This window comes from Hippoglossus stenolepis, chromosome 13 (assembly GCF_022539355.2).
Source record: "Hippoglossus stenolepis isolate QCI-W04-F060 chromosome 13, HSTE1.2, whole genome shotgun sequence".
Taxonomy (NCBI): Eukaryota; Metazoa; Chordata; class Actinopteri; order Pleuronectiformes; family Pleuronectidae; genus Hippoglossus; species Hippoglossus stenolepis.
Window position 1 is genome coordinate 16,476,776 of NC_061495.1, and position 24,524 is coordinate 16,501,299.

The 24,524-nt window shown below is 40.5% G+C and overlaps 2 protein-coding genes across 3 annotated transcripts in view; one reads left to right on the plus strand and one right to left on the minus strand.

Moving 5' to 3' along the window:
* st6gal2a (ST6 beta-galactosamide alpha-2,6-sialyltranferase 2a) overlaps window positions 1-10,767 on the plus strand; it is a 48,452-nt gene extending 37,685 nt beyond the window's left edge. For both annotated transcript variants that reach the window (XM_035174655.2, XM_035174656.2), the window contains exon 7: window positions 6,577-10,767. In XM_035174655.2, the coding sequence (XP_035030546.1) occupies window positions 6,577-6,824 (248 nt within the window). In that variant the 3' untranslated portion in view covers window positions 6,825-10,767. The remainder of the gene's footprint in view (window positions 1-6,576) is intronic.
* tmtops2b (teleost multiple tissue opsin 2b) overlaps window positions 685-24,524 on the minus strand; it is a 29,550-nt gene continuing 5,710 nt past the window's right edge. The window contains exons 2-4 of the mRNA XM_035174657.1: window positions 17,042-17,367; window positions 10,824-11,057; window positions 685-4,011 (exon numbers count right to left, since the gene is read on the minus strand). Coding sequence (XP_035030548.1) covers window positions 3,796-4,011; window positions 10,824-11,057; window positions 17,042-17,367 — 776 coding nt within the window. The 3' untranslated portion in view covers window positions 685-3,795. The remainder of the gene's footprint in view (window positions 4,012-10,823; window positions 11,058-17,041; window positions 17,368-24,524) is intronic.

Sequence of the window (24,524 nt, forward strand, 5' to 3'; positions counted from 1 at the left end):
TAGCGGCCATCTTTTTCATCCTCCTCCTTCCTCTGCTGCTGATGAGCATTAATGGGGCAGCTGATGTCTCGGCCTGTAGCAATTAGTTTACAAAAAGACAACACATTTGAAGATGTGTAACAAATGAGAGTTGCAGCCTACATGCAGACGTCTTTCATTTTAGTTAACCAGTGCAGTGCCCGTTGGTTTTTGTCCATGTGAAAAGTCCAACGTTGCGGCTGATTCTCTGTAACTGATCGTTGTAACTGATCCTGGATGACGACTCTCTGCTACACAGGCATAAACATGTCATTGAGTAGATGTCATGAATGAAAAGCAAATTGAAATCCTATTGAGTGGTAAGGCTTCACCGCCTACACACTCATTAATAATGTTCCCCGCTGGAGCCTCTTGTGTATAATCTTGTTATGTTACATACGTGTTAAGCTAAATGTACTGTAAATTAGAACACTTTCTGATTAACTCTGATTACACAATGTATCTGTAAATTAATTTTGACCCTGCTGTACGAGGGGGTCAAGCTATAATTAGACAGAACAGAACTGGATTCTGACCTCTTGTAAATGTTGCATGTTTCGTCTGGCTTATTTAACAGAGTTGAATGTGTTATTGAACCCTTAGTGCATTTTTTAAATTCATTTTAAGTTACTGAAAAAAAATAAGTCCAATCAATATATCTACGTCTTGATTTGGATACATTTATTTTGTGCAACCACTTGACATAATACAATTTAGTAAAACCAAATAAACGATTTTTTACAGTGTATGAACAAGAGCCAAGACCCTGTTTTCCACAGGAAATGAATGGGGAAGCACAGGTCGTCAATTACTGCTTCTGTTAGGGTGACATGGCAACAAGGCCGTCAATAATCTGAATATCTTTAATTTATTATCGAGGGCAATATGGCTCCATCTGATTGGCCAAATATATTCACATGCAGAGCATTAATGCATGGCACCATTTATCGGAGTTCAAGCTGACTTTTGCGATGCGTATATCGCGCAATGAACTATGACAAACTGCTCCATCGTGTCTGATACTCTCCTCCTCTTCACCTCTCCAGCTCTACACTTTCATCTGTCTGTTGCTCTCCTCATCTCCTTTGCTCTTATCAATCCTGGTCATAAAACAAGAGTAATCAGAGTCTGCCGTTAAAAATCGAACAAAATCTCTAATTAAAATATGACGTGATGATCATTAACGTTTTATTTATACCTCGACCTGAACAAATTATATCAAATTCTACAGATGTAAACCTTAATATTCATCACTGCTGGAGATTCTGTCTGGTCCGACAGTTGGCTTCTGTGCTCTGATGACATCCATCTTCCATAACATCATCTAACCTCACCCCCCCTCTCCTGCTGTGCTCTTATTTCTCTTCCAAGTTCTCCCCATTTCTCTCCCGCTCTCTATATTGTGTCCAATAACGTGGCTGGTCTGACTCCTCCATTGCACACCGCTGTACCTTGGAATCCGTCTTACTGATGGATACTTGTATAGTAACATGTCCTCTGGAGGACCTCAGGAGAATAGGGTCCGGACTTCCACGCATGCACAACGCAGCGGGAGATTCTCCGCTCAAACGCATTCAAAGCAACAAATCCTCCAGAGGATTCAGGTGGGGGGCGGTGCAGGATGTAACATTTTCATTCCACTGCGGAGATCACACAGACTCTCTCGATCACTTCGTCATTGTCCTCTGCATATAGATTGTGCTGCTTATTAATCCGGAGAAAATCCATTTTCTGTTTTTCATTTTTGCGTCTTTCACATGTTACAAACATCCTCAAACTCCTCCTCGACTCTGCCTCACAGCCTTCATCCTTTTTCGTCCTGAATGGGCCTCTTGTATCCCTCATACTGCCTCAGTGAATTGGCTCGATAGCTGCCACCAATTGCCAACAAAGACAAGTAACCATGTGCTTTCTCACTCTCTTTATTTCTCTTCTGCTCTCACCCACAATGCCATTGCACTGTGAAGTGGATCTTCTGCTTGAATGAAGCCAAGTTTCTGTTCGCTGCTCCTGTCCTTGGGCGGGGCGACACATGCCAGAAACACTGGCATGCAGCTCTCGTTTAGTGGCGTGTCATTTGAAAAGGTCCATCTCTACAGACATCTCTATGACCTGTCATTATTGGGGGAGCATAGAGATTCTCAGATGGTTCCTGGAGAGAGTTGCAGAGACTATAGGAAAAGACAAGACATGGAAAACCTGCAGGAAACTATGGAAAAACATCTGTGACCACCTTGTCAAGGAGGACAAAAAAAGGGTGCACAAGTCTGAAGCGGTGCCCCCTGGAGGAAACAAGCCGGTGCCCAAACCGCTCTGTTTGCGTTTCCTCCTCTTCTTTGCCCTTTTTTGCGGCTGCATCTCACGCACGAGTAGTGCGTCATGAAAGGCATCGAGTCGTCGTCACAGTTGGGCGTGTGTGCAACGACTAATCCGTCAAGAGTCTCCGCAGCTTGACACACACAGGATCCAAAAATAGTTTTTGATCAATAACAAGAGCTGTAATGAATGACAGGAATGACAGATGACAAGACTATAAACCATCTGGGGCTCTAGCTATTGACACCCATAGGTGTCAACGCCTGTAGTGACTCATCACATTTTCACCCAACTGATCTCTCTCCTCCTGTGATAAGCTGATGATAACGGAGCCAATTGGCACCGCCCCCTTTCATGTAAGACCCTTCCCTTAAGCTGTCATGGTCATCGTGGTCAGAGTCGTCTCACTGAACTAAAGCTCCACAATGGAAGCCCGCCCATGGCCTCCAGTCTGTCGGCCACAGTTCTTCCTCTCCCCAGTGACACTGAAGATGTGACCAGTCCCTGCTACAGAGGGTAGAGCTCTTTAAAGTAAATGTCTTTCTCTCGCCACGAAATCTGATATACCCTAAAAATGAATGTACAAGAAAAAAAATCATGCAACACAAAGTAACCTTATCAAAAGACTGGTAACAAACACACAAATAGAAATAAAACAAATTACTGGCTACATGCAGAATGATTACCTTCACAGTAATATACACAGACTTAAAGACAACCGCAGTTCTTTATGGGATAGCTTCTGGGTATTTACAGTCAGAGCGGTACAGAGGTTCGAGGAAGAGGCAGAAAAGACAGACGTTACAAGACAAATACATCAATCCACTTAAACACTGATTGCAGCACAAATCTATGATTGACTAGCCTTGGCATTTACAGCAGCACATTGACGAATTGACTGAACAGCAACAGAGATTAAACATAGGGTTTTTGCTCTGTGGAAAGAATGAATTGAAAACAAAACGCATCCTGGATTTAAAGAAAATAATTTAGCTACCGTAAAATATATATTTGAAATCATAGAAATGATAAAAACGTTCTGGTTTGAAAGAAATAAAAACAGATTATTTGAAACCTTCCATCTAATGTGGTGCAACAGGATTAATCTTTTAATCATTAATCATTTAAAAAACAAGAATTTTATGAACCATAAAACCTTTGACATATTTGTAGAAACACATTTTTTTTCCCCTGTTTCTATTTTATACAGTAAATGTGCTTAGCAGATACTAAAGAAAATGTACAGGCAATTTCATAAAAATGATGAAAAAACCTCGTGTATAAAAACTCAAACTGAGTGGACACGGGAAAAAGATTCTGTACTGTACAACACAAGCTCACACAAAGTACATTGACTGTCTAAATGCATCCACATCTCACTTTGTTTCACGCTGTAAGTGCAGTTTTTCGTGCTTCATGGTGACAGTGTTTGTTGTCGTGTTGTATTGAGGATATCCGGGCTCAGGTCTTAACCCCGGGGGGTGTGGTCTGCTTGGTAGCCGTCGTGCTGCAGCCCTGGTTGATGGCGTCGGTGGAGATCTGCACCGTGCAGGCCACCGTGTTGCTGTAGACCCTGCGGTTCAGCTGGATCACCGTGGTCTTGGAGGGAGCGGAGATGTTGCCGCTGTCCGCTGACCAGTGTTTACAGTGAAATAGAATCAGGAAACATCTGTAGAACTGCGAGGGAGAGGGAAAGAAGGATAATGTGAGCATAATGTGCTGCCCCACCAAACTGAGCATTCTTGTTAACGTCCTCAGGGAAGTAATGGCCTATGTTTCACCGTGCTAGAGAGACTGGTGCTGGTACAGGTCTGTGCAGAGTTATTTCAGGCAGAAATCCTCCCTTAGTGCACTCCCATGTCCTCAGTCAACAGGTAGTGATGATTACGCTAATGGCCTGTTGCACTGGCTGAGCTGAGTGAGTGGCCTTTAACGCTTCATCATTTAACACATTAGCTGGAAAGGCCTGATGGCGGCTCTTGTGTTTGTGTCGGTGTAAGGGAATGAGTCATGATGTCATCTATTTTTAATTTGTGTTGCATCAGAGTTCATTCGTACAACGTAAGGTGGGACATTTTCATCACTGACGACCTGAGCAGACACGGGACACGATAGTGAAAACGACTAGAGTTGAGTTTTGTATGGGCACCTGTGTTTTGCAGTTACTTACATTACTTGAGTGCTGCTGTGTTGCTGTGGTGGCTTATCTACATGTGCCAAACACCTATCTTAATACCATCTTCAGGAAAGGGAATTAAAAAAAAATCCTGGAGCCGCCTGTTTATTGAGATCAGCGCAAAAATTGATAAGGTTCTTCCTTGGATCGTGCCAGTCACCCAGAAAAAAATTCATGGAAATGTTTTTTGCATCACCGAGCTAACAAATGCAGATGAAAACAACCTCCTTGACCGAGTAAACCGATTTAGACCGAGTCAAAAATAATATTCCAAAGTACAAATGTTCAAAACACATTTTCAATTCCACTGGTTTAATGCGTCCGTGATGTAAAGGCTAGGTGATTTTTTTAAATTTATTTTTTACAATCAATCATTTGTTACCTCAGTCAATGAGGTTATATTTGTATCTGCATTTGTTTCTCTGTTTGTTACTGAGCAGGATTATGCAAACAACTACAGATCAGATTACAGTATCCAGGATTTTGTAAGGGGGTTACGGGCGTTTTTTACATTTTGGGGAATTTCTCAACAAATAATGCAGAGATCTTTATATGAAAAAATCTGTCACGTCTAGAGGTTGTGAAAAGAGGAAATTGTTAGCTGTTAGTACATTCTGTCTCCATGGTGTATGTATTTACATGTATATGCAACATGTTAAATGTTTGTCATAGTTCATTGCGCGATATACGCATCGCAAAAGTCAGCTTGACCTCCGATAAATGGTGCCATGCATTAACGCTCTGCATGTGAATATATTTGGCCAATCAGATGGAGCCATATTGCCCTCGATAATAAATAGCCTTGTCTGTGCTACATGCACTCTCCAATGGCCATTCTGGTTGAGTTTTAGAAAAGAAAAAATAATGAATATCTTCAAGGAAACAGAACATGGAGAAGCGGCTTACAACACATGCTTACGTGAATCACGTGCACATTGTGCAAGAATCATTTTGCTTGGTGTTTTGTGCTGCATGTTATAACAAAGGAGGAGGAGGAGGAGGGTTGTGAGCAGAATAACAATCACCAGAGAAACAGATAAACAGAAATGACCAGCAAAGTACAAAGAAAGCTGGAATGAAGCACAACAAAGGTAATGAAATGTATGTGGGAGCCTTAACATCTATCTGTGCTGGCAGCATACTATCAGCGGGCATGAAAGATACCAGGCTGCACCTGCTGAGGCAGCATAACTCACTGACTTCATACATTATGTATTCACTTCTGTTTTTATCCTTATCTAAAAGAGGTATTTCTCAACATGCAAGCTCTGGGGTTTTTCAGCACAGTTGAACAGTTGCACTTCTATTCGCATGTGTACCTGCGAAATCCTGGTCTTACTGCCGTCCTTGACTTTGGACATTGTGCTGATCCACTGGGGATTTTGTGATAAATGCTTTTTTCAAAGGATTGCCTGTAGCAGATGCTGAGAAAATCTATTAAATGTGAAACCTGGGCAAGAACTCAATAAGAATATTGGCCAAATTGTTGAAGAATTCGTGTAACTCCCAACTACTCCAGTAGAGCCACAGCAGATCAGACTGTGGTTGTGTTGGGAATCAACTTTGCGTGGAACTGACTGAATGCCAGAGTCAGGACCAGCAAGTTGAAGAGCGAAGCTGAACTGTAGATCAGTTAAAAAGACCTAGAAGTCATTAAAAAACAGCTTTTATCTCCAATATTCAGAGAGGAAATGTGAGGATTTATGAACAGGGTTTGGTGGATTTGTTACAACGGCAGCTCTTCTGGTTCAGGAAGCCGGGGATAATGGCTAATATCCACTGTTTAGTTGTGTTTCAATTAAGTGGGCTGGACTTTAGTTTTTTTTCTCTACATAAAAAACACTTAAATGTTCAGACACCGAGCCCAACAGAATAAATGAGGGCGCTGTTGCTCAGTAAAAGTTACATAATGTTGATTTAAAACAGAGGATACTGCTCTGATGAACTCAGGTGGATTAAAGTGAAAGAAATGGAATTCAGAGGCTGATGGATTCAGCCATCAACAAGTTTTAATGTAAATGATGAAATTATTTAATTAAATGTGAACTTCTGTCTTCACATTGCAGGAATCCTACTGATGATGTCGCTCTGCGAGCAGGTGCATGTGTACGAGTACATTCCCTCCATGAGGCAGACGGACCTGTGCCACTACCACGAGCGATATTATGATGCTGCGTGTACACTGGGTGCCTACCATCCCCTTCTATATGAAAAGAACCTGATCCAGCGGATCAACATGGGCCCCGAGAGTGACCTCCGCAGGAAGGGACGGGTCACTCTCCCAGGCTTCAGCACCGTCAACTGTGACATCTGAAATATGAAACCTGAACCTCTTTGTCGTACACACACACACACTCTGGCTTTTTCTGGCTGACTAAGGGAGAGGTGCAATAAAACCACTGGAGACATGGAGGCTGAAGCTTACAAGATTCAAATTAGACCCACGAAGAACATAAGCCATACCACTCCAGGGAAGGATCAATGCGGAGGCTTCAGAAAGAACTTGTCTTCATCAAGATGGTTTACTAGACCAGAGACTTCCAGGAAGAGTCTCCAAGATGTGGATATGAAAATTTCTCTCTGCTTTAGCTGAGCCACGTTAGCTGTGGAGCTGACTAGGGTAGCAACAGATCAGTGTTTTTAGATAGACACGTGAGTTTTCAATAACTGGGTGTGTTTCAATGGTGTAAAATGTGTGTTTTTTCAATAGTTCGGGTGGTTCTCCACTTAAAGGAATTGCCACTGTTTATAACGGTGGATACTTGTGATTTATTTTTCCTTCTACTGGTCCAAAGGGTTGTGAATAAGCAAGGGCGTCATCCACGCTGAATGTCACGAATGCAGCATTGTTTTACACACACACACACACACACACACACACACACACACACACACACACCGCAGCAGCACATGCAGAAGAATGCGTCTCCAAAGAGACAGTCATGCTGTCACATCAGTCATGGTACTGTACATTGCTCTGTAGCAGCTGTTCCTGTTTGACATTCCTCTGGTATTGTCCTGTGAAATCAGAAGTTGTCCGTCGTCCTGAGGGGTTAATTTCACACTACTGACATGGTTACACTTAATAACTAAACCACTTTCCCGTGCATGTTAACTCACAATCGCCAGGTTGTCACTTCGGGCTCACGTGTTTCGGACGATTCTTCAATAGCCTGTCTGCCAGTTAAAAGCTTACTGGAAGGCGCTGTTCTAATTTTTGTATTCATTCTACCTATCGTAACATATTTTACTTTATCTGAGGGCGTATTTGAATCAATGTAAACAGGGCTGAAATGGATCTGCAGAACAAACAGGTGCTCAGAGCCGCCGTAAACCTGTGCCTAGTGCTTAACTGAATACTTCCCTCGGGTTGCCTCGTGGCTGGATCGAATACAGGCAGTACACACCGTGGCAGGATGCCGGTACCGTGGAGTCTGGTTGCCATGAGATGTGCGGAGCAGTCGATATTGCTGAATTGACCTGTATCAGGGGTCTCAGCTCTGCCTCAGCAATCACCACTGTTTTCTCATCGTCGGTTCACTCTTTTATTGAATGTAATTTTACCACTGTGTGGCCAAACCCTGGGTGGAGATCACCACTGCAGTATGGTATCTGTGTGCAGCTCGCTGCAGGGATATTTCTTTGTCATGTAACAGCATGAAGCTCATTTCCTACAACTATAAATGTCTCATATTTTCTGAATCCTCTAATATTGGTCTGAACCCATCCACAGCTCATAGTGGAGATGAGTATAAAAGAGGAATTTGAACCAGTAATATCACCAGATTTGCTTTGTCTCCGACTAGGAGTTGTTGTTTTTTTTTACAGTGAGGCAGTGCCACATCTGCGACAAGCTCCAGAGATATTAGTTCAGTGTGGAAAAGAGGCTTGGTGGTGGTTTTCACTGCAAATATGCAGTCGGTGGGTCAAAAATCTTGCCTAATACAAGAGATTTTTACTACTAAGTGTACTATCTTACAAAATGTGCTCGTGCCATTGGTTGTGGTTTGGTGAAAGATTGTGAAAACTTCGTCACAGAAATGTTGCTTTGAATAGTTTTATGACTGTTGAAGAAGGTAGGTATGTGTTGTAGCATGTAGATGATTCTGGGGTTGGTGTCATCCAAAATCTGACAGTATCAGTACGAACGCATTGTGCTGATACTTAAACTGTTTTACAAGTCGAGTCAAACCTGATTAAAGAAAAGAAACAGAAAGTTGCCCAAATATTTGTTGCCAACTTTTAATAAGTATCTTTCAGGGTGGCTATTGAAACACTGATATTCTGTGTGTCACGATCTAGTAATTTTCTTTGGAAATTTAATTGAGAAACTGTGTATAAGAAACAATCGGACAATATTGAATAATTCCGTGAATTGCATACATGGCTCAAGTTCTTCATCACATTGATGCAAAATTCTGTCGATCAAATATTGCCAGGAAAGCTGTTCTCATTGATTTGCAGCAGCTTCGATAATGATGTTAATGATCAAAGATGAAGCTGCTTCAGTAGAAATTGTGCAGAAATACATATGGCAGAGTATATACGGTATAGAGGGTATAAACAAGTGTATATCATTATAATGCATTCAGGGTTATATCACCCTGGCCCACTTTTCTGATAGATGCGTTTGGCTCATTGTGTTCAGAGTGCAATAAGTACAAAGGTTTGATACCCAGCCCCATTTTCATGTTAATTATATAGGCATGTTCTTAGAAGAAAAAAAGGGGCCAGAGTAAAGTCAGCAACTGTAACAGAGGTTTAAAAAGTAGAAACGGTTTATGAAAGATTTCAGCCTTCATTCACAACCATGCAGGGTCTCAGCTCTGCTGTAGGTTCTGAGACAAGTATCCAGATGTTTTAGTGCTTGTGATTGTAACACACTGAAGGTGCATAAACCCTGAACATATTGTACATGTGTTTTTCTTAATAACTTTGATCACTTTCCGATGCACAGAGCATGCACGTCGAGATCAGGGCTAAGAGTCTTAAACTGTCTGTGCTGTACTGTGCTGCGAGTAGACACCATTGTCATTAATGTCGTGAGAGGAGATTGTACTATAAGATTTTTTTTTTTCTCTTAAGTGGTGTTTTACATATTTCAGTGCATGCTTTTGGAAAAGGGGGGGAAGGCGTTGCCAGATGGGAAACGTTGAAGTATCCTAGCAGAGGCGTGAAAGGATCGGATTATTGTATTATTTTGTGACAAATTATTATACAAGAAAACCATAACGATACCTAAACAATAACCACGTCGATTATGAATAAGTGATAACACGTAAAACCAGACGCATGATCCATATTCCCAGACATCATCACAACAAGTGTAAATACAGACGTAGGATCAATAGCCTTTTTACTACAAGGAATATAATAACTCCTACCACTGTCACAAAAAAATGGAATTGGTTCATTATGGAAAGTATTGATCATGCATTGTACAGAGAGTAAAATTATGGTAAATCTGGCAACGTGGAGGTGGAATCACATCCACCTGTAGGCAGAACTAGTTCCTTTTGAAGCAGTTGAGTGAGTGCGATGCCTCCTGGCAACTTCATCACATTCTGATATGGTGCCAAATTCCTTTTATTAATTATGTTTCAGCTGAGCAAGTTGAACTCAGAATGAGGCGTTGGGGAAAGCGCAGGACCTCTAAGGTGCTGCCGCTTCTCTCGGGGATGCTTAAGATGGCGCGTAATTGAATTTTGATCCTCGTCAATGCAACGATGTTATTGCTAGTATTTAATACAGGAAATGGCAGTGACATTAACTTTGACAAGTGGGGAAGCGGCGAGATGAGAAAATGCATTCGGAGACACTGTATTACATTTCTCTCTCTCTCTCTTTTTCTCTTTCTCAGCCTCCGTCTCTCCGCTCTTTACCCGTGAGGCCTATTTTTCATGTGTTGTTATTATTCAGTATTGTGGGAACCGCTGCACCACACACTGCCTCTGCGGGATTGTTCTACATCTCAATTTTTTTATTTTCTACATTTCCCTGCTGTGGCTTTCTGCGGTATTCCTAAAATGAGGAAGAAAAAAAAAAAGAAAAAAAGAACCATCCATATCCGAACATGGTAAGAGTGAAGGTTGTGTTTCACTCCCAAAAGCCTTAGGGTGTTCTTCTTGACTTTGATTTGTCAGTGAATTCTCTTCTAATTACACTTGAATTAATATTTAAATAGACCATTTGTATGATTTCAGCTGTTGTAATTTGTCTTTTTCTACAGTGTAAATAAAGCTGTTGTTCATGTCAAACTGTCCTTGATTTTCTAAACTTTCTTTGAAAAATCACAGCTCTGTTGTCGACTCACCTGTTTATTCATAAGTATATAAATGAGAGGGTTGATGACCGTGCTGCTCTTGGCCAGGAGCGAGGGCACCACGCTGGCCACGGGACTGATGATGTTGGGTGGGCCGAACGTCGCCATCATGGCCACGACACCATAAGGCATCCAGCACAGCAGGTAGCAGGCGGCCGTGGTCAGAACCATAAACAGTATGTGGTACTCCCGCCTCCGGGCCGCTGTCTTACGGACCTTACCCACCTGTGAACGAGAGTGTGAGATTTTTCTTCATCAGCAGCTGATAAATAACCGGAAATATAATCACATTAACTTCATTTTGAGACTTCAATCTGAGTTCTGCTTATTTGTGCATTCAAGGACTTCCATCAGCAAGTTGAAAAGTTGTGTTGCTAATAAAAAGCAACACAACTTTTCAAGAATTTCATTAGTGTAGTATCTTTCATTAGTTCCTGCTTTTCACTGCTCTATTGTGCATTAATAATAAACATTGTGTAAAAACAATGACTTGTTAATTGTGGTGTGATCATCCAAAGCCAATTGAAACTGTACAATTGTGAAATTGGAAAAGCACTTGCTGCCCGGCCAATAGAAAATGTATTTAAAAATGTGTTTCTAAAAAATGACAAATTAATGTCCATACACTGCTACCTTATTCACATTAATAATATTTCATGTTAAAATGCACATAGACAAGGAAATGTTTGAACCAAAAATCTTCAGATAGGGTGTGAGACTGGATTTGTTGTTTACGAATACTGATCTACTCAAACAGATGGTCGTGTGATATTACTATGTGCATCACATTATGTGACCTGGATACTGGATTTCAAAATGGCCCTCGGTGGCATGAATGAAATTTGCTTTCTCAGAGCATAAGCCAAATATTTTCTCCATCTTCTGGGTTTGCTTCCACATCGTTGGCCAGCTGAACATTAGTGTTTCAAATTTTGGCCCCATCAGCTCACAGGCTTTACATCAGGGTGATGTCACACATAAAAATGACTTTTCTATACTATGGGGAAGTTATAGTTTCTATAAGAACTTCACTGATTAAAAATCATATTAGTTACAGTTAATTGTTTGCAGTTTGAGTTCCTTAATTGACAAGGTGTCGCTCTTTTAATGGTGGTCTATGGCTATCATGTTTTGTGGGCCATAGGGATTTCTGTTGTTGAATACCACGAGTGGTCACTAGTACACATTAGCAGCAAGGCTGAGTGGTGGTACCATAGACTGTGTATATAAAGATGGACGACGCGTCTCCACTTCCTCCCCTTATCCAGATATAAGCCAAAATATATGTGAATGTCTCGATTTGAGACACTATACAGCTCAGGTGTCCGCTGCGTGTTTTATGATCGTACCGATCGTAATCTTCTTTGGATGTGATGCAAACTTTTTTTATGCTACAGCTTCCACCAGAAGTCTGCTCTGTATGTGCAGTGTTGTTGACTTCACTGGAACTGATGTTCATGTACTGCATGTATTTGCTGAGGGGGGATTAGTTTCCCTACTGCCCTACAGAATTCTTGTAGCTGCTCGGAGGACAGATCCTTTGGGCTTAATATAAAACCACCCGCTATCATTTTGATATAGATGTTTATGTCTGAACAAGACAAATCACAAGAGAGCCATGTTTTTCTATCAGCATAATAATGTAGAGGCTGAAGTGTGACACAACATTTTTCAATCACTCACTCCAGAAATGGACCCACCTTTTCAATCTTCTACTTGTGATTTCAGCTCTTTGTGTTACTGCTTCAATCTGTCACACATCGTTATGAGTCAATTGGCCAATTTGAAGTACACTTGATTTGTGTAACTCCAACAATTGAAGCCTTTAAAATTAGTGTTGGTAGAACCTGAAAATGCATTTGTGTACAAAAAAGGGACTGAAAATGTTGTGGCCAAACAAAAACTCAGTGTCAGTATACATTTGAAAGTGAATGTTATTTTAAGAAAGCCTTGAAATAATGTGAATCTGTCCTTTTAAAAATAAAATATAATGTAAATAAATGAATATAGCTGAGGACCAAGGCTCTGTAACATTCCTTTGATATTTCTGCAGGAATGTATAGTATAGGATTGGATCCAGCCCCCTGCGACCCGTAAAGGATAAGCAGTAAAGATAATGGATGGATGAATGGGCAATAAATGGCGGCTATGAGGGGAATGCTTTGTAGTATTAAACATGGTGTTTGGGCATATACTGAATCACTTTAATCATCTGGGCCTGGTGTTTGCAGACACTTTGACATAAAGAAATTGCTTTCTGTCTTGTTTGTTTGTTGATCAGGTCTATCGAGTTGGAATGGGCGGATGCTTTAAATCTGGCTGTTTCATAAAGCAATCAGAAAATGAAATCATTTTCTAAAACAACTGGTGGATTCACAGTCTGTTGAGAGCAGTGATGTGAGACACGCATTTCTCACTCGGCCCCTTTCAGCTTTTGATTTATTCCTTTGCTCAATGAGAATAATCATGCAATTTTAGGTTATTGATTTCCTCATCTGACAAGTTATTAGATTCAACAATGTACTTCTGACAAAGGAGGGGGTTAGTGTGTGATTTGATTTACTCAGGTAATGAAAATGAACTAATTCAGCTAATGTGACTTACAGAAAAGCTTCTTACTAATACCAGTGGGTACAAGCTGCAAGAGTCCAGCAACATTTCCTCCTCTTTCTTATAATTTGCAAACGTTATTTATTACGCCGTGTTTGTGTCATGTTCTAATAATCTTCAATTTGTATAACACTTTAAAACTGGGGTTTAAAAAAGGAACACTGGATTATAATGGCAAGAAACAAGAGGATCTTTGAGGGCTTTATGTGCTTTGTTTGTGGAAAACTGTGATAATCCCCTGCCCTGCTAACCCTCTCGGCTTTAAGGATTAAACAGCCTAAGTCACATGAGTGCAGGGGATTTCACTTTCTTAACGCAAGCAAATTCATTCCTTAAAACTCAAAACACTATCACCATGCCTTCTCTAAATGTATGTGACAGAGTTTGGCGAGAGGATGTCTAAAAGTCCAGTTCTTTAATCTCTTGCTGCCCACTGAGCTGGATCCACTTACAAAAAAATCATTCTGCTGTGTCCAGGTCAGTCCCTGGGTTATTATGTGGGGAACTGATGCATGCCTTTGCATTCATTTTGCGTGTTTAAGATATTTTGTGCCTCAGTTACCATCATATGGTCCATCTGCCTCCGGCATCTCCCTTAAGCTAATAAGAGCAGCGACATCCAACCAACCAACATCCTCTGCAGCTGAGCAGTCTGTGCAGGAACAGCCACAGCTGCAACACTCTTTCATGCTATTTCGTATTATAATAAAAAAATATATCAAAACGGATTATGTAACGAAGGGCTCGACGTTACTAGATACTTGTTTAATTGTTTAACTTCATTGAAACATGTCTCTTGATATGTATATTTGGGACAGACACAATATCATAGATAAATTGGTGAACAGTAAATTAACACACAGTAATTTGGTAAAATAATATTTATTTATAGTTTGTTTGATGGGGGGCGGTGGTCGTGGCACGGGGTCGCTCGCCTGTAAAATACACAGAGCGCACTTTGATTATGTATTCAATCTTCGAAATGTTGGGGAATTGCTCAGTAAAGGAGACTTTTTATAAAGTGACAAGTATTGGAAAATTGAGATGTGTTGTATGCTGTTAACTTACCTCTGTTTGCTCTCCTTTCTCCCAGGGTGTTCGGGCAAAAGACTTCCCCGCGGGGCACGAATACCTTTTCAATAGTTCCGGGAGGGTTAGACCAATTACGAAGTGGGCAAGGGGGAAGTTGATCCAAACTAGTAGGTTTTTGTATGATTGCAGTTTATTTCCTAATTTAAATTTTATTTTTCTCATTTAATTACAATTTTATTCTCGGAATCAAAGATTTTGTATTCCTTCAGTACTAATACACGGTCATACAATCTCAGTTCAAAGGGTAAATTGAGTTTCATTGATTTTAATCATGGTTATGAAAACATCTTATGTCTGTGAACTTTTTCTGGCTGCGCTGCACTCAAGTCTAATCACTGAGTGGATGATTGGCAGGTCTAACTTTTCTGTGATGGATCGCCCCTTGATTCATAGTCTGTCATTCAAACCTGACATTTGCTGCTGATGTATTTGGCCTGGCAAATTCTTCAATCACACTTCATTATAACTGTGCTGAAAATATCAATGATGTTGCGTCATCACATCATGTCATCTGTCAGCTTCTCTCACATCTGTGTGGGAGATTGTGTCTGAAGCATCCCAGAATTTGACTATGATCGACAAGGTCCCAATATCATTTCCCATGTGGCATATTATGGGCAGAATGGCATTTTCAGGTGTATATTTTCTAGCTTGAAGCTATTTCAGCTAGTTGCATGCACCACTGCAGTTACATCAGCTTCCTTCAGTGTGTCGTGTGAGGGACATACATTTCCTCCCAGGAGTGGGTGGACACTCCCTCCAACAAAGACACAGGAGCTTGTGCAGAAAGGAGCTATTTCTGTGGGCCTGGATGAGGACAGGAACACCGTGCCTATTTTCTGGATATGTCCGAGTCCCCAAGAAGACCAGAGCCTTCTTGAAATTCCTCCTCAGCCTGTACTTTGTAAAAGCAGGGCCAGATGGGAGGGAGAGGCCACATTCACGAAAACCTGGATCGTGCTCTTGCAATTTCCTGAGGGCCTGCAAAGACTCACACTGGCAGAGATCTGTTTACATCACCCCTCAGACCAGCATCGGGTGTGTAGAGGCCTCCTCACAAATGAGGCATTCAGGCATCAGGCTTCCTTTTCTCAACTCATAGACCTTTGTGAAAGTGTGAAGACTGCGTGTAATACATTGATGATTGTGTTTCATAATTCTGCTTCTATGGACACAAGAGTAGCACTTAAAGGCCACTACCCTGCACCTCACTAGGCACTGGAATTCAGAGACTGCAGTGATTTATGCAGGCCGCCTATTTAAGGATCATTTCGATTTTGAAAATGCTTTTGCTTTTTCAGGAGTTGAATTGTGAAGTATTATCAAAGTATGAGTAAATGGCATAAATTGCATTATGATCTCACAATATTGAGTTCAGTTGTGTCCAGGAGAAATAGGCAGGACAAATAAAAGGGATCATATTTTATTCCTCTGGGTTTGACACTTTCTTGGACTAGTGATGTGTTTAGAACCTTTGGTTGACTGTTTCATTCGTTCATTTTATTTTTGACTCATTGTGTTTATAGACTTTGACCTTGATGCTTTCCTTGTTTGGTTATTGGATTTATTTCATTTCACCATTATTTCCTGTTTTATTTTGAAAGTTCTTCCCTTTTTTGTCTCTCTAACTTTACTTCCCTCATCTTTGTCTTGTTTCCCTACTTTGTTGATGACCTGCCCCGCCTCCATTAGTTTCCCCTGTGTCTTGTTAACTCTCTTGGTTCAGGTTCAGTTCGCCTCGTCAGTTTCTTTTTCAGTGTTCCAGTGGTTTCCTTGCGAGTTTTTTACCCATTTATAATTTTTGCCTTTGACTTTTGGATACCTCTGCATTACTGACTGCCAATTTGTTCAACATACTGGTAAGTCAAATTAAAGTTACACTGTACTTCAATGTGTTTTTTCAGCTGTAAATGACATTTTATGGTTGTTCTTTGATGAAATACATCAATATTGGTTTAAAAATCACATTTATTCCTAAATATATAAAATGAATATCTACTTTTATTGGTTGAACATGGCTCATAATGCCACCCAGTGTTTGAAACCGTCTCGGACCTTGCAGAGCCAATACTTGCGTAAAGCCATTCATTTGGGATTTGGCACGGATCACAATGGTCTTGGCCACCAGGAAACCTCGGAGGCAAGAAGCCTCTACTTCATGCGACATTTCTGTTGCTGTGTGCTTCTAGAGTCCTGCAGAACCTAGATAACTTTGCTTTAGCAAGCTAATTGGTACGTTTGTGTGTGTTTGCGATGTGTGTGTGTGCATTTGGGAGAGAGATGGCGGGAGGTTTTTGGTAGTCCTAGCCCCACCACCCTGCAACTGCGTTCTAAAGGCATTTTTATAATTTTCACAGAGAGACACTTCAGTTTAAGATTACAGGTGAAATCACACTTTAAAGACTCTTCATTGGATCTGGCATTGTTGTGCATCTGCATGTTGCACGTGACACATTTACAGAAAAGTGGCATAAACACAAGCACACACACTGTTACTGTCTCTCTACCTGTTTGACTGCCCAGAGCAGCCTACAATAGCAGTAGATCATCACCAGGACAGGTAGACCCAAGCAGAAGGTGAACAGACAGATGATGTAGGCGTGTGACTGGACCGTCTGAGATGTCCAGGATACAGAGCAGCTCGTCCCTGCCCCCTCAATGCCATAGCTGCTCCAGCCCAGTAGAGGGGGCACTGTCCAGAACAAGGAGTAAAGCCAAGAGCCCCCGACAGCCAGCAGGGGTTTGCGGTAGTTCGGCCCACGCTTGTTGTAAACTGTCAGAGTGCTATAGCGGTCGTAAGAGAGTATCACCAGAGAGATCAGCGACACGATACCTGAGAAAGACAGAAAGGAGGAGTGTGAGTGGGCAGCAATGTTATTTGGCTCACAAGACACCGAACACCAAATTGCAGCCCCGAAAAAAGACTAAACAAAGATGGACGACATGAAGGTTCCCCACAGAGAAGCCAAAGCGTCTCGATCACCACCTGCCCCCTCCATGTCAGTGGACAGGACAAACCAAAAAGCCATAGAACACGTTTTTATCTCAAAGAAGGTTTCTGGCATTCCAGGCAGACTAGTTCTTATCTAGTTCTGACATTTGGTTTTAGTTAATAACTTGTAACTTGTAATGGCAGGACCTTGATACCACGGCTACATACCATGATCACTACTGCACTAACTCTGCACAAGATGGCAGCATTCGTATCCGGGATGTTTTGGCTTAATTTCTGGGTAGTGGGAGGAAGTGGAGACGCATCATTCCTCTTTAAGTACAATCTATGGAGTCAACAGCAACACTAGCAGTTCCGTAAGCTTTGATATTAATGCTAACATAAGCATGCTAACATCTTTACAATAGAGTGTGGATACCCTGCCCCTCCAGAACTAACAGGTTGGGCTGGGTTCAGACAAAAACTTTCAAATGATATCTGGACTCTGGTCAGGTACAATCACATTTTTTGGGCTAGCAAGTTTATTTTTTATACTGTAATCTGTAAATAGTTTTCTCTCAGGCTAAGATGCTGATGCTCATAAGTTATAATGTTGACCCATTAAATTTCGACTTGCTGATAACGCCAGACAAAAATTCGGGGAATGACCAAATGGATTACTATTCATTTTGAGGCAGATATTTATAAATTGCCCAAATTCAATAATGATACATTTTGAACTTGACTTAAACATTTTGACTGAGACTGAATCATGAACCATGAGGTTCATGGTGCTTAACAAAGAATTAGGGGGATTACCAAAGTCAGGGCCTTCGGGAGCCATTAATGTCATCTCAAAATCTATCAATCAGTAAAGTTATTAACGAGATTACATTACATTACATTTCATTTAGCTGACGCTTTTATCCAAAGCAATTTACAATAAGTGCATTCAACCATTAGGGTACAAACCCAGAACAACAAGAATCAAGAAAGTACAATTTTCTTCAAGAAAGACAAACTACAAACTGCTATAGGTAAGTGCCATATAAGTGTTAAGTTTTTTTTCTTATTCAAGGTATAGTCAGAATTAGATAAGTCAAGAAAATAGTTAGCTGGGAAAAACGGGGAAAATGAATGTCCAAAATGATGTCAGTCCATTTAGAGGATGTTGAGATTTTGAACTTTAACATGCTGGTGTTCGAGCAAAAGTCATTGGATCACCAAACTAATCGGAATTCATCTTCCGGGGATTAATATGTCATTGCAATCCACCCATTAGTTGTTGAACTATTTCAGTCCAACAATGTAACTTTTGTTCGTGGCAATTCTGCAATCCCACTCTGACAACGAGGAACAAGACACAAATCTCTTACAGTATTGTCACACTTTAATGCCCAGAGTATGGTGCACAAGACAAAGGTTGGTTTGTAATATGCACACCGATGGGAAGCTGTTCTTTCTCTTTATACATTTGGCTCCTTCCACCCCCTCTGGTTGAGGTTGTTTCTAAGCCAAAGTTCAGGATCTTCTGATGACATCAAGGCAACAATGCCTTAGTTTAGGCAATTAGGCCAAGATTCATTCAGTTGTACAAGATACAGCATGATCAAGATTCAATCATGAAGGGGAAATTAACATGATTACATTGTGCATGATCAAAATGTTACATTTCCCTTACACTTCCCAAACTCACTGAAGAGGACGAAGGTTTGTGACATTGAATTTCAATCAAAGTCTCTTAATGTGTCTGATCTACAGTAAAAACCTGCGATCAATGATCCACGTTGATGGATTATCAAACTGGGTGACTCCACAAACAACCGCCACTAAACCCAAAGCTGATTAATTCACTTGAAACATTTTGTTTGAGTCGTAGCAAAGCCTTTTACTGCCACTTTGTTTAATAATTGATCATCGAGTAATTTATTAAATTTGTTTCATCATTGCTACATATGCAGCATTAATTATCATACTCTGGAAGCTCCACAGAGAGAAGCATATACTGGGGAGAAGGCTAAACTGTCTCTGCCACACACTCGTGTTCAGCGCTTACACAACTCTGCGAGCTCTCGGAAAAAACCCTTGAGTTCACCAGAAATGCACATTCAGGTCATTAAGACCATTATGTAAGCATTACATTTGGTCACAATTCTCAAGAAAAGCTATTCAAAAGCAAAGCTGAAAATCTTGTTCATCAATACATGCAGTGAAGCACATGCTGAACATGTCACAGGGTGTTTGATTTGTCATTGCCACATGTAGTAAACAGAAGTTGCCATGGTACAGTAGCAGATATGTGCTAATCTGTGCAGTAGAATCGCTGCTTATTCTAAAAAAAAACGAAGCACTACAAACCTGTGATGACGTAGTTGTTACACAACACTGTCCACGTAGATTGAAAATTGAAATTAGAGCTGCCTTAGAGCAGGCTTCAGGCGATGTTTGGCCTCTGGCTGGTTTTCCTCAGGCAAAAATATACTTAGAGCTTTGTTCATCCTATTTTTAATAAGTGATATAACGATGCATTCACATTAACCCCCTCTTATCTATGACTTGGATAGTTAAAACCTCTCCAGCTCTTAAGCACATAGACAGATCTTGGAATAAAATTAAAGATCTGTTTAATTTGTTGTTTTTTTAACTCCCTAATTTGTTATTGTTAGAAGATAACATGGTTTTTGTTTTGAATCATGGGTTCTAATTTTCCTATTTTCAATTATTTATTTACAATCATTATGTGTGGCTTACACCATGCAGCATGTTAGTTGTTTGCACACATTGCACATGCATTTTGATGAAGCTGCCGACACCACAGTGTTTTAGTTTTGGTTCTTCTCATGTGAGACTGCAGGCTCTTTATTGTGTTTCTGCGTTATAAATTAATTACAACACAACAAACCGATTGTTTACAGCAGCTACCATCAATTTCATAGAGGACTCATGCTCCCTGAAATAGCCCCGGTCAAATTCATCCCTCTGACCCTCCTGCCACTTCATATATCTTCCTCCCCGGATCGCTCCTCCTTTCTCATTTTCTCCTCTTTCAGTGCCATGATCCTATTAAAATTTGCCATTATCTGTTTGCCAATAATGACAAAACCTTTGTACTGGAGTAGTCATCTTGGACCGGGATATGATGCTCAACTTCAAAATACTCCATGTGACATTTAAGGAATGGGGAGGTAGAGGCTATAAAATCCTGGATCTCTTGGAGAGGAAAAACATGGCACTTTGAAAGCAGGCAGACCACATGAAGCATGACAAATGAAACGCATGAAAGTCTCTCTACTGTTGCTCAGAACTTCTAATACAGAAGGAAGATTCAATTAAGCTCCCATAGAGCAGAAACACATTTTTTAGATGGCAATATATAATGCCTCATGGAGAAATGCATGTTCATGTAATGAAATGAATAAAACATACATTCTCTACAGTGGGCCAACACATAGCCCATCTGCCTTGTGGTTGAACAGCACATGAAGGAAACTAACAAAGGCACAAAGAAAGCAGGCAAACTCCAAACGTCAAATCTCCAACTTCTGCTCAAACCTTGTTGCTGTGAGCCTCCAGAAATCAAACTCTTCGCATTTTAATCAAATGAGATCAAAAAGTGTTGGCGAGGCGGCGAGTTGGCTTACTTGGCCTCTCCCCACGCAGAAGTGTAATGAGATCAGTTCAAAAAAAGACAGACATCTCCCTTTATTTTTGTTTGTGGTCTCAATGAAAATACAGGGTATCTGTCATATTTAGTTGTTTTTAACAAGGATGAAAATAATCATACATGGACAGAGCTGGTCCTGTGGAGAATAACCTAATGTGATGAGGCTGATAAAGCATATCTGACATTCCACCAGTGTCCCTGCCCTTTTTACGAAGACTTTCCACTGTGTTTATCACAACAAGAAGCATTTATACCGCAGAGCAAACAGTGGGATGCTTGGTTTGGATGGATCTACTAATTACTTGATTTGTATGCAAGAGACATGCATGAATCTGACCAGTTAGCCGTGCTGGTTCAACACTTTGGTCCAGACCAAAACAAAAATAACTATTGGATGGATTGCCATTTATCTAGTACATGTATTCAAATACTAATAATGCAAAATGCAATCTTGTCTTGACCCATCTCCTTTTAACACTCTCCAACACAAAATCTCTGACACCACCAGCTGGACAATCTTTACTTTGCCTCAAAAACAGATATTGGATCTCAACATTTACCCAATTATCACTTCACTGTCTCATTAGTATTACGGCCTCACAGAGCTGCCAGAGAGAGCGTGGACTCTTATTTTCCAGTTGTCATGTCATATTGGAGTTACTGTTCTTAAAGGTTTCCAACTCATAATTGCATTAACATCAACTTCCAAATCGTATTATTTCCTGGGAAACTGCAGACCAACTTTTCTGTCAATCCGCCTTTGGTTTTCTAAAGAGAAGCGAATGCCAGAAACCAACATGACGCAGGAGGACTCATGTTCATTTATCAAAGTAGTTTACTGTTGCTTTAAGGATGTTTTCTGAGTGCTGACTTCTGACATACAAGAGGAAGATTTGTAATTGCTTTGTTGATCCTCTGACTTTTCTGTGAGCAGCTGCATTCTTTTGCTGCATGCCTTTCCCACATTCTCTCCTCATTTCACGCTTGCATCAATGAAAAGAAAATTACAAATAAAAAAAATACTGTATATCCAACTTGTTACCTTGTAAAAGAAGGAAAGACCTTTGTTCACTGTAAAAAAATCAAACCCAGATATGTTGAGTCCAGTTATAGATGTTTTATTGGTGTACAGAATTTAATCCCCATACAACCATGTTTATAATACTCATAAATAGTTAGAATTGTGAACTCACATAAAGTGCAGAAGAGGCCCTTAATCAGTTTATCTTGTGTGCATGTAAATCCATAAGGAAGAGTGGAATCAGGCCTTAAGTTTTTGTCATCCAAACAGTACCTAAAAGGATAAGTGTGAATATTCTATATTTTTCATGGTCTACTATTCCCATGAAAGCAAACAAGTGTTTTGACTTGCTGCAACGAGAAAGTACACTATGATGTAAAAGAAAAAGGGGTGTTTTATTGTGTTGGAGGGAAACAGATCAGATAAACCACAGTGGGGAAGAATCTTAAGCCCCAGCCCCATGTTTCTCTCTGTGGACCCCTCTCTGAGGATTACCACAGTGAAGAACTGAACACTTCGACTCGCATTAGAAAATGAAGATTATAGGATTTTACACTTGTAATGCCAATGCAGCATTTACAATATCATGATGTTTCAAGCTCGCAATGCTAAAGCCTACTTTAACACATCATCCACCAGATAAAACAGAGGCCGAACGCCAATAATATTACACAAGGGTGATAATCATCATCATTTGCAGGCAGCATGAATCATATTAGTTTGTCTAACTGGAATTAATATCGATTTAATCTAGATGTTATTGAGCATCCTATTAACCTTTGAGAAATATGAAGATTTACATTTTTCATCCTCCACTAATCATCTAATTGGAGGAACATTTTTTTGACACACTGCCCAGCTAAAAGCATTTCTGATGGCCCTCTTAAAATCCTAGGGATTCTTATAATTCAACCCCATAATGCTTGTGGTAAATAAACCAATTTGAGATGAAAACTATTACCATCCTGCAGTTGTATGCCTCCACCGGTGACACATTTTTTCCCAGCTTCGTATAAAGTCAACATGACATTTGGCCACAGAAAGCTAACAGCTCATCTCTGAGTCAAAATATGAAAAAAAAAATCCCTATAGGTAGACTTGAGATAACATGTTCAAGTCGCCCAAGTAGTTTTGACAGCCCACCGTGACTTTGACCTTTGACCACCAAAATATAATCTCCAACTGAATGTTTGTAGCAAATTTGAAGAATTTCCCCCCTCTGGTGTTGTTGATATATCGGGTTCACAAGAATGGGACAGATGGCCATACAGACAGATCATCCAAAAATGTAACACCAGAGGCATAAAAACAACTATGCAATTATTTCTAATGTTCAGCATTTCAATGACCCGTAATGCTGGGTTATTCCTAAAAATGTTGCTCCGGTCAGTTGTGAAACCATTTGTTTCTCTACAATGAGCAAACATCCACCGATCAACTTGTTATTTTACTCTTACAGGATGCGTTAAAGTATTTGACTCTCTGTCCTCTAACCAGAATGTCTGCAGCTCAAATCCCAGCCCATGCCGAAGCATCCTTGGGCAAGATGCTGAACCCCCCAAAAAATGGCCCCTCATAGTTGTTGAATGCACTAATTGTAAGTCGATTTGGATAAAAGCGTCAGCTAAATGACATCTAATGTATGTAATGTAATGATGAAAAACATAAAAATAATAACTGTGATGTTACTGACAGCAGCTGTTTTCCTGACTCAGTCGGGTCAAGTGAACCCAACAGGCGACAACTTTAAAGAAAACCAATCTATTCATTATCCCGAGCTCAACCTTAAAGATCTGTGGAGAAAAAGTGAGTCCATATTATCCAAAAGTATATGTTTAACACATATAATTACCACAGCAAGAGCCAACACCTGATGTTAACATCCCCCACAAGGAACCAAGTAATAAGCACCATAGTGTTTGATAGCCCACTCTGGACGTACTCTGTAACTTGAAAATGCTTTGCCAGTTTTACACGTCTGTACCTGCTGAACCAGCTGAATATCGGCACAAAACAGACCCATTTGTGGGAAAGTCACAAGGTTATAATGTCATTTTGTGCATTGACAAACTAATCTCAAAAGAGAATGATGCTTCAAATGTTGTGATTTGACTGAGGAGATTGTCTTTGCTGTATAATGTTGGACTAAGAAGGGAGACTAAGCGAGCGTGAGTTAGTAGTTACTTTTAACAAGACTAAGTCAATTAGGAAAGGAGCTTCAATGCTTCCGAACTTATCTCCTTTAGCATAGGAAAAATCAGACGATCATATGGGAAAGGAAAGGAGAAAATGTCACCCCACAATTCATTGAGGCAGCAACATTTAAAGCGAAACCTGGACACACCCACGTAAATATAAAAAAACAGAAGAGCT